General features: G+C 39.0%; 1 protein-coding gene across 2 annotated transcripts; it reads right to left on the bottom strand.

The window, feature by feature from the left end:
* Position 1: 1 nt before the first annotated feature.
* LOC131772036 (galactosylgalactosylxylosylprotein 3-beta-glucuronosyltransferase 3-like) lies at positions 2 to 7,615 on the bottom strand. 2 transcript variants are annotated; one of them, XM_066167417.1, is made up of 5 exons: positions 7,486 to 7,615; positions 2,552 to 2,777; positions 1,260 to 1,879; positions 543 to 836; positions 2 to 136 (listed from the first exon to the last, which is right to left on the bottom strand). In XM_066167417.1, the coding sequence occupies exons 2-5, from the start codon at positions 2,703 to 2,705 to the stop codon at positions 32 to 34; spliced, it is 1,173 nt and encodes a 390-aa protein (XP_066023514.1). In that variant the 5' UTR covers positions 2,706 to 2,777; positions 7,486 to 7,615; the 3' UTR covers positions 2 to 31. The 2 variants fall into 2 exon arrangements, with proteins under 2 accessions (XP_066023514.1, XP_058943930.2); XM_059087947.2 differs by lacking the exon at positions 7,486 to 7,615 and adding an exon at positions 5,527 to 5,654.
* Between the last annotated feature and the right edge of the window lie 2,854 nt (positions 7,616 to 10,469).

The following is a 10,469-nucleotide window of genomic DNA, read 5'->3' on the forward strand; positions in this document are numbered from 1 at the left end:
TTGCATCGGGAAGTGACTCGGATGGCCATGGTTACGTTTCGATGCTTTTATCGGATGGCATTCCTTTTTTTATCAACTGTTTTTCTCCTAAAATGCTGTCTCTTGGTGTTTCTGTTCTTGTATGCCACACATAAACCTGATAAGAGATTGCAAATGATGTAATGATGTAATGATCAGTTTGTATTCAAAGATATGGGAAGAACATGAAATATCTGACTATCCTTGCCTGCCCGTAAGAGCAATGTGGAATGGCCATTGCTATTGCAAAAAGTAAAATTCTTCAGGAATCCTCATTACATACGCTCTTTTCTTCCTTGCTGTTAGCAGGAGTTTCATAGAATTAAAGCCTAGATATCTTAGAATAATTGAATAACGAAGCCCTATTCTGCATCAGAACAGCAATGGCTCAAAAGGAGATTTTAATCTGAGTAATTCCAATCTTTGTACTAAATTTGCCGTCAACAGACGACTCTTAACTTGAAATTCATATACTACAAAGTGATCGTCGTCCCATACAAAGGCACCCATTATACTATCCTTACCTTGCTACAGTTTGGAGTAACCGGTTCCAGTTGTTCCACTTTAGTTATTTGGCTCAATAATGATGATTCTAACATTCCAGGCTTCTCTACTGCTACAAACTTGGCGTTTGGGAAGTCAATCAACAGCTTTCTTAGATTCACCGCGAATGCAGCCATATCGATAGGAAATGGACGAAACCGACCCCACTTTGCATGAAAACCGACAACCTTACCATTCTTACATAAGGGACCTGCCCAACGCGCTGCACCTGTAAATGCCACTGGCCAAACACCGACTCCTTGTATCCAACGCATCTTTAAAAAAAATGTCATGAATTCATTTTGGTGAACTATCTGTTGAGAGTATCCGATAAATTTAAGTTGCCTAACCCTTTAACCCCTTATCTCCTAATTTCTCTTTACAATATCATCCCCGAATCACACATTTAGGTTACGAGAATAAAGGCTATGATCACCAGTGAAAGAGGTGCTTGATTGTTGAACAAATTCTCCTTGTCAGCGCCTTGGGAAATGTATAGAGTATAATATGGAGAGTTTGCATACTGATGTTAGGATGTAAAGGATTAAGGAATAGACTAATACCCAACATTGGTATGAGACTATCCTGCCAATTTCCCCTCTTTCAACTACCGATGTCAGATTGATCTAATTTCCCCACACAAATTCCACAAAGAAAAGAAACTCGCGGAGTAAAAATTCTGCATCAGAATTCCATACCTCGTCAAAGATTTTACTATCATATGTATTGTCATCGTCTGCAAAATAAATTACTCCAGACGTTCTGTGAGGATCAATGTTTTCGCGTAGCCACTGAATACCCAGATTCCTCTGTACCACACCACGGGGTTTCATTCGTCGCATTTCATTCCGATGGCGGCGTAAAATGTCAGGAGTTCTTACATTTAGATGAGTGTACTTCAAACCCGAAGTCCTCAGAAAATTCGCAACTAAGTCAGTTTTATTAACAGCGTCTTCGACCACAATCCAATGAAGGTTTTTGACAGGCTTCAGAGCTTGATAGACTCGAGTAAGCTCAGCTTTCTGTACGAAACGTTTGAACGTAGGAGTAATAACAAAAACTGTAGGAAGATTTAATTCATCGGCTCTCTTAAGCCTGTTCAGTTCACTTCCACCTCTGAATTTATGAACGCTGCGAAGCTCGGTGGTTAGCCGGATAATATTCTTTTTCAATTCTTCCTCCGTTTTTCTCGCTTTTATCAAGTTCTCAAGAAGTGATTGTTGTTTCCCCTCCACTGCTTTTACTTCTTTATTATCTTTTACTCTGCTTGACACTTTTCCCCCTTTTCCTTCTGTCCAGGGCTTCTCCGTTTTCTCACCTAGGTACATGGAAGACAAAGCTTTTTAGTTCTTTCTTTTAAATCTCAAACATGTTCATTACTGGAGGGACTCAAAGGAGGTTAACCGCTGGCCGTGAAAAGGCTAAGAAATTAAAAGCAGAGTGTGGAAAAACGGGAAAATCTAACCTTCAACCGTTAAAATTCTTAACCTTTTAACTCCCATGATTGACCAAGACAGAATTTCTCCTTACAATATCAAAACAATATCATGCAGAAAAGTGATGAGAATAAAGAGGAATATCAATATGGGGATTATTAGTTGATCCAATATCAAATTCTCCAAACAAACATCATAAGAACTGTATGGCAGACACTAAGGAAAATCTTGAGAGTTAAAGGGTTAACCGGTAGCCATAAAACGGCCCTAAATCAAAACCTTTGGGCATAAAAGCCGCAAAATTTGTAAGCTGTAAGCGCCACAGCTCCTTCGAGAACCCCATAGATGAAGTTTGTTCTCCCAACTATAAATGAGTGGCACTCTCTACATCCAGAACAAACTCGAGACTCTTCATCCAATTTTTCGTTCATTATAGATTACTTACCGATATTGACAGGATATCTAGTTAAAAAAAAAAAAAGAAAAAGAAAAAAGGAAGGAGAAACCTTGACAGAGATTGTTATTCTCAAACTTGGAATGGTGTAAATACTGACCTCCTTGTAACAAGGTAGCAATTTCTCTCGCAGTCATTGCATTATGGACGCTGTTTACAGTGATACAAACGGACTCGTCTTTAAGCATGAGATACGCGTACAGGCTCACAAAGATGACAAGTAAAAGAAACTTCGTACATCGTATCCGGTTCATTTCGCAGTGCACAGGGTACTCGTGTTGACAAGCTTCATAGCATCAAAAGGCATCAAGACATAACACGTTAACCTGAAAGACATCCATAATTTCAAACTTCATTGGTGCGACAACAAATCTTTCGTTTTCACCTTTTGTTTCCCATGTTAGTCATCCACGGTCTGTATGGTTCTTAGTAATTAAAACCATAACAAAATTCTCGAACGTGATTGGTTATCACCAGCCCGTTCTGAGCACTAATAGGACAGTGCACGCGTCATGCTTGTAATTGGGCAGTGTAATAGGACGGTTGATACGTCATGCCTGTGTAAGTGAACAGTACGCGTCATGAAGGTACGCTGTTGTCGTGCATTTCCCCAAGTTAACTGTTGTTTCTTTCACGAACACTTATAACCAACGCCTAGGAGTGATAGACAAAATCGGTCGACCGCGAAGCGGGAGTCCGATTTGTTTATCACGAGTATGATTGCTGACAGAATTGGGTGACAAGAAGTCCTTTCATCATAAAAATTGGGATGTGCCATTGCCTTTTTCTGATTATATATATAAGTTAAAGAATCAAAGAGGACACATCGATTCTTTGTGACTCTGAGTTTCGCGCCTAAGCGCTCGTCAGATAGAACTTTTCTTCAGACAGAAAATTCTGTCTGCGGACGAGCGCTTAGGCGCCAAACTCAGAGTCAGAGAATCGATGTGTCCTCTTTGATTCTTTAACTAATATAAACTCAGCTCTGCTACCACAGCAATGAGCACTTTATCCCAAGGTAGACTCTACCCCCATTTATATATATATATATATATATATATATATATATATATATATATATTCCAAAAGTTAGACGGGAAGTTTAGCTGTTAAGCAACAGGGAAGTTATTTTGCTACGCCAAACATCGTTAAACGACGAAAACTTTCCATCGAGAGAGATACAGATCTAGTTAAAAGATACAGATCTAGTCTAGTTAAAACGTGCATTTAAGAAAATGCAGGTGTAAGTCGGTCAGAATGAATTAGAGATATACATCTTCGGAATCTCAACAAATTGTTGCACTGCAGAGAGGATGAACAATGTGTTGGAATAGTTCCTATGAAAGGTCATCAGGTCACGCTACAAACACTAGTGCTGCATGGAAATCTTCGATTGTGATAAGTGCCAACAACATCGTTAGTCTGGTCTGATTTTCTGGAAAAGTAGCGCAACCCACGATTAATTGATTTGAGCTGACAATATTGAGGGACGGAGTTTCTCTCATACGCTGAGGATGCTGCACACTGGAACTTGCTTGTGAACTTGCAAGTTTAAAATAACCTGAGGGAATGGCGAAGTGTACGATCAATTGATGGTAGTTATGATTAGGTGGCCGGAAGATTTTTGAAAGCTTGAAGCCGTACAAAAGCCAACTGAAAATTTAAGAAGGTCTTTAAAATAACAAACATCTAGGCAAAAAGAACTGCGAGTCCAAAATCTCCAAAGTCTTTAACATTCCAAATCCTTATTCATCATTCATCTGGAAGGAAGAGAAAGAAAATGAACCTTTGTTTGTTTTAGTGACCGAAAGAAGCTTGTAACTAGTGAAGTAGTTTTTAAGTGGCATTTGCGGCAAAAAATATCAGTACCCCATTGTTTTTAAAGGTTTTCAGAGATGAAAGGATGAATGATTTCGACATTAAAAATTCCTTCTGTAACTTCCAAGTAAGCAGAGATATTTGACTAAAATTACCATATGTGTTAGAATGAATGAAAAGTTTTAGAAAGGCGGTCACTTATGTTTAGAGGTCAATCAAATCGACCTTCACTTCTTTATTTCGTTTATAAAGGGTGCACCATTATGTTTGCAAACTATCGTAGCTTAAGATGGCAATCGTGCATTTTGCCTGTCTTTGAGGCGGTTTTCATAGTGAAAGTCTAGTAAACCCATCGGGGGAGGACTGCTGTCACACCTCCGAAAAAAAAAACCGAAACAGAAAGCAGTTCATATCGAAAGGTAAGTTGTGGTTTGTTATCGTGGTAAATAACACTTCCAGAAGAGAATTATAATCCCTTGTCTCACGATGTGGTCAGTGCAGATGTGGATCCCGACGTTGCGATTGCATACTGCTAATCTTCTTCAGGCGATGAGGTCGACTGAGCACTCGTCACCTATTTAAGTTTTTTGATTCTCCCCTGCACAGATCTACCAGTCTCGCCGATGCAGACTTTGCCGCATTCACTTGGAATCCTGTGGACAACGCTATCCTGTTAACCGGGTCAACGGCAGATGACAGATATTTCCTCCCCATGGAACTAAAAAAGGGTTTCGTTACAGGACGTTTACACGCTCTTAAAAGCACTTGACAAAGTGGATGACTAAAAAGATCGCGAGATCTACATGATTCCTTGTTAGTGCAACCCGGCTAAACAGGATGGCCTGAATATGTAGTACGCAGTCGAAACGTCGCGATCCACATCTGCAGTAACCACATCGTGAGACAAACGATTCTAATTATCTTTGGAAAGAAAGCAGGTGATCTCTTTAAGTTTTGAGGTAGATCCTTTACGCTTGCAAAGTTTCTCTGAAATCGGTGAAATGGTACATAGCGCACCTGTCTGAAGCTCTTAAAGACTCGCTTTCAGGCCGTAATTTATCGACAAAAATGGAGCAGACTCCAACTTATCCTAAAGTATAATAAAAACATTTCCTTAATAGATAAATCGAAGATGTGGTTGTACTGGAATGATGATCTTTGAAACGCTACTAGCGCACTACCAATGTATTCAAGGTTTTGCAAAAATTTTTGTTAGAACGTGCAATAATATTTTTGTATCGCCACAGAGGATCTCACCTTTTCGCAGTCTGATGAACGTCTTTCTTTCATTTACAAAATCTTGCCGTTATTATGGCTTTTCGAAGTAAAGAAATAGTCTATTCCTGCGCCTATCAAATGCAAACAGCATGGATAGTCTTTGTTTCTCGAAGCAATTCTCGCTCTTAAAGGACCACCTGTCAGTGTTACTGGTCACAAGTCGTTTGCTCAAACGGGTACCATTCTTGTGCGTAGCGCTTCGCATTGCTTCCAGTGTAACTGTACGGTTTCAAGAGTTTCAATACTCGGCACATGATTCAAATGAAAGGAGACCGGATGACGCTGCGTATACTTTCAAGCATGCATTGAGGAAAAGCTTTGTAACCTCTCCATTTGGCAGAACATTTTGAACGATAAAGGAAAGGAAGAACTTGCTTGGAATCCTCTTCGTCCATGTGGAACGTAGAAATGTTCAAGAATTGTCATTGAAATGTCGGTGTAGTCACGTAGGCGGAAATCATTTTTTTCTTCACGGTTTAACACTTTATTTCTTAAGCAGCGGCTCTCGTTAGCTCACGTAGTGAAAACCTTTGGTCTTTCTCAAAACAGGACTCGTTTCCGAGAGACAAGTAACTGGTGATAATGAACTACAGGTACCCATTCATTAAAATAACGACGCACAATTAAAAAGTTTCAAAAACCTTGTACGAAAAGGATGGCCACTTATAGAAATCGCAATTATTGTTAGAAAGTGAAAGACTTAAGTCTTAAAAATTTCAAATGAATTCATCTGGGAACCTCAAGCCCATTGCTGAAAAAGTTCAATCGACATTTTGACCTAGTGTTGATCCTCTCGTAATTACAGAAAATTTTTAATATTTAGTCTTCCACTAACTGTAAAAAAACGCTACTCGAGCCTCAACATTTACTTGGCCTCGGTCTTACAAATGGATTGTGCTCTCCACTGGATAAATCCCTATCCACTTTTCAGTGAATAGTGCAGTTTGTTTTGTTAACACTCGTCCGCTGGATGGCGATTTATCCGTTGGATAGTATTATCCATCCTTTAAACAACTGGGTACTGATCAATTAGCTAAAACACAGTCTGTTCTTGTACAGTTTTTTTAAATTGTTGATCCTGAACTCGGCTCGCATTTGACGGTCCATTTCATGGAACAAGTCTTGTTCAGAAAAATAGGACTTAATGGCCACTGTTCCATGTTTGAGGCAAAAACTCTTTCTCCCTCAATACGCCTGAAATATCCCAGGCGTTCTGTTTTGAGCATTCACAAACGAAGGGAGAATAGAAACCACACTTCTCCAGCAGTCTAAAGAACCTTGCGCGGGCCTTTTCGAAAAATGAAAGGAAGTTGACATTGACTAGAATGTACATGCCCTCTGAATGCAACACGGAAATGGATATTAAGACGCATTAGAGGATAAAGTGAGCTCACTTCATGGTCTCTCGAGTGACGTTAATATAGCAGTGTCATGGTAAATTGTACTGTATTGACTGAAGATGAACAATTTTTTTTTCCTTTAAAGACGCAACACCATTTTGAAAAGTATAACGTGCGCAGATCAATAAAGGTTTCATTATGATAATCAGAGGATTGACTGCTCATTTTATATGGCCGAGAACCTCTAAATAAGGCGTGTCCACTTTGATTTGACTTTTCTAACGATGTGGTGTGCCATGGCACACAAATTGTAAGTGTTCTACGTACTTAATTTTTATCTATCCGTTCTAAAAATACAGATTTACTGTGAGAGTTTTATGGTGAGATATGATCTACCTGGAAAAAACTGTACTAATCTCTCCTTACTGGGGGGAATAAGAAGCGACAAACACATCGTTTGGTCACTTTGAACGGTTAGTGAAAGAGTTGAGCGAGGGATGAGTGGTTGAGCTGATGAGTTTCTGATGGGATAAATTGCTTTATCTATAACTTCTTTCACATTTTAAGCTCTTCTATAACATGACCTCAAAGCCCTTACCTCGAGCAAAGTTCTTTCGTACTTTTTAGAATGGTTATCATGGAGTCTCATAGGATCTCGACATTCACTCTTAAAATAATTTCATAGAACGATTGAGGGTCCTTTTAAACCTGTACATTCTTTCTTCATACCTCATCATTTACAAATGTCAAAGCGGAAACAACTTTTACCTCTTCTCAAATCTATTTAAGGCTTACTAGACAGGAAGTCACTTGACATTCGCTCCGAGTGTTTTTCTGGTACTCGGTGGCATTTTACCTCAATAAGAACGCAATTGTAAACTCTTGTACAAGTGTTACCTATTTTGGCACGCACAACAAAGAGTCACTTGAGATCCTCTCTTAGTGTACTTCTAGCACTCGATGGTATCACAGATATCAGTGAAAACTTTTACTTACAATCGAGTGCAAACTCAGTAAAATTCAATACTCATAAAACTTAAGTTCAATGTTGCCCAATCAGCAACATTGAACGTATTTGCGATGTCTAATAATAAATTATGGTCAGTACAACCCATACCATAATGTGTCGTTTATCTTTGTTTTTCCTGTAACTGACTTATTCAGGTTGTCAGTACGAACCCTCTAGTATGCATTAGTTGTCTTTTCTATCACTACTTTGCAGTTGGACAGCGTAAATGATGCGAGTAAATAATGATTGTGGTTGATAACGAGCCTAATTTTAAATTATAAAAATAGTAATGCGTTCGACTTTAACGACGACAGCTGGATCACTTTTTACCGATACGAAGACTGAAACAACTACATGGACATTTATTTGGTAACGAATAAGGTTAGCCATGATGTTTCAAATAGGAACGGTTATCCAGACCAAAAATGCTTCACTGCCACGGAACGCTAGTTTTAAGTTGGCCGATATAAGCTGTACGAAAGCCACTTAACTCTTTGATAACCTCAGCCAGGAGTGGGAACCGCTGGGAAAGGAATTATGTTAACTTTTCTCGTCTTACGTTACCTGTTCAAGCCAGTGAATGCAACGTTTTTTATCCAAATAAATGACTCCATATTTCAGGTCCTCTCCTGGTATCACTTCTTGTCACATCACAATTGCACTTCAGCGTTTTTGAATTGTGCATACTATCCTTCGTTTGCCCTTGAAAGCTTGCATACGCATTGTTTTCAATTTCTCTTGGGACCCGCTAGTATCCGAAGAAAGACTAAAAACCATGGCATGCTCGCGCAAAATTTTTAGGAACGCAAACAAATCTTTTTACTGTGAAATCGAAATTGTCTTTATTCTCTTATTGGTCGTAACTATCAGGGCTGAAGTCACCGCGAATTTACGCCGAAATTTCAAAGAAGTGGCTTTTTCCGTTTATTTTTTATCCCTTGGTAAACTCAACTTAAATCTTCGCCTCGAGAATTATACAAATGAAACTATAAAAGCACTCACTCGAGCTTAACCTATTCACTCTACTCGAGCGAAGAAATTAACGAGCGGCCCTCTCAAGTCCAACATTGTTATGCGTGGCCATACACCTTTCAGGAAATCAGGAAAAAAAATTCTTAGTCAGTTATAGCATCAAGTTAGCAGCTGTGGACTGTTGCTTGGCCTGTATTAGTAATAATAAGGAAGTCAGTTATTGAGATTCCATCACAGAAAGATGCAGAGATACATCTGTGATACAATTGCAGCATCAGGGGATTTGCACATTCTGTAACTCTCACCGACCATTAACCTAAACACACTTTTGACTTCACAGCTGCAACCCACATGAGTGAAATTTATTTGAAGTGGAAACTCGGCGCTGTCATGTTATCTACGCCATGATGTGTGGTTATGGCTGAATTAAGTTTTCATGGCTGCTAAGATAATAGGTAACGTTTAGTATTTTAGTATAAATATGTCATAATGACACTACAATTATCGCCTTCAAATGCCATTCTGGAATCACCACTTTGTCGTCCCAGCCGCTATCCCCAAAACAATGTACAGATATATATTACCTTGCCCTAGAAATGGTTCAATTTCTTTGAAGAGAAGTGCAAGGATAAATTCACCGCTTCCCACCTTGTACGTCCAATAATTTTTCCTTATGTTTGTGACCCTTACGCTGCAATATGAGATAATATTCTAAATTTAAATATTGAACCTCCCAAAGTGTTAAGCTGGTACAAACTAGCCACTGTTATCGTGCGCGTGAAACGATAGTTGTTTTGTTTCAGGAGTCCCAAGGCGATCGTGCAAGTAATTGTGGCAACCGCGAAAAATCATTCGAACCAACATGGCATCGCTCCTACAATTCCATTTTTCAAAGTAGCCGATATCTCTTTCGATATTTTCTCACTTTCATTTATTTCATCTACAAAAACAACTGCTAACATCAACAAACTATTTTTGACAATTTAACGAAAATCTGTTTTAAAAGTAGAGCCCACGGTTTCTATTGCATTCGCTCTTACGTAATCGTTGATTCCTCAGAGAGCAGTTTGGGTTTCGTGGCCGGGTTAAGGCCAATTTTAAACTAACCTCAAGGTATTGGCGCCACCCTTATCCTTGCACACAATATATATGATTAACGGATATAACAAAGAAACAAATTATCACAATTATGCCCATGTTAGACCGAGGAGTGCAAAGCAACTTCTCGTACTTGGAACTGCGCATTGGAGTGGAAATAAATTGGTCCCTGCTACATAAAATCGTAAAAATCTTAGCTGGAGCTTTGAAAAACCCTGAAATACCTTCCTAAATATAACAAGCACCAAAACGCATTCCTAGGACATATCTTGCATATTTCTTCAACTATAGAATGGAAAAGTGTTTTATCTCAAGTACTTTGTTAGATCTCTAGGAATTCATGCGAGGATCACAAGCATTTGTTCCACCAACACTAACGAGTATCACATTGGCGTTATATCTGTCATGCGCTGAATAGCAAGAAATGTTAACCTTTGCTCTTTATGGTACTTAGTTCTCTTCTCTTTCGAAAACAACCGAAGAAAATGTAATAATTAACTGTA

The sequence above is a fragment of the Pocillopora verrucosa genome, chromosome 5, assembly GCF_036669915.1.
Source record: "Pocillopora verrucosa isolate sample1 chromosome 5, ASM3666991v2, whole genome shotgun sequence".
NCBI lineage: Eukaryota > Metazoa > Cnidaria > Anthozoa > Scleractinia > Pocilloporidae > Pocillopora > Pocillopora verrucosa.

What these genes read in the sequence shown, in the direction of transcription:
- LOC131772036 (XM_066167417.1), bottom strand. Translation starts at nt 2,705, where the DNA reads ATGAACCGGATACGATGTACGAAGTTTCTTTTACTTGTCATCTTTGTG. An exon ending in TGCTACCTTGTTACAAGGAG is followed by an intron (nt 1,880 to 2,551) that starts GTCAGTATTTAC and finishes CCATGTACCTAG; the next exon opens with GTGAGAAAACGGAGAAGCCC. An exon ending in TTACTCCAAACTGTAGCAAG is followed by an intron (nt 137 to 542) that starts GTAAGGATAGTA and finishes ATCTCTTATCAG; the next exon opens with GTTTATGTGTGGCATACAAG.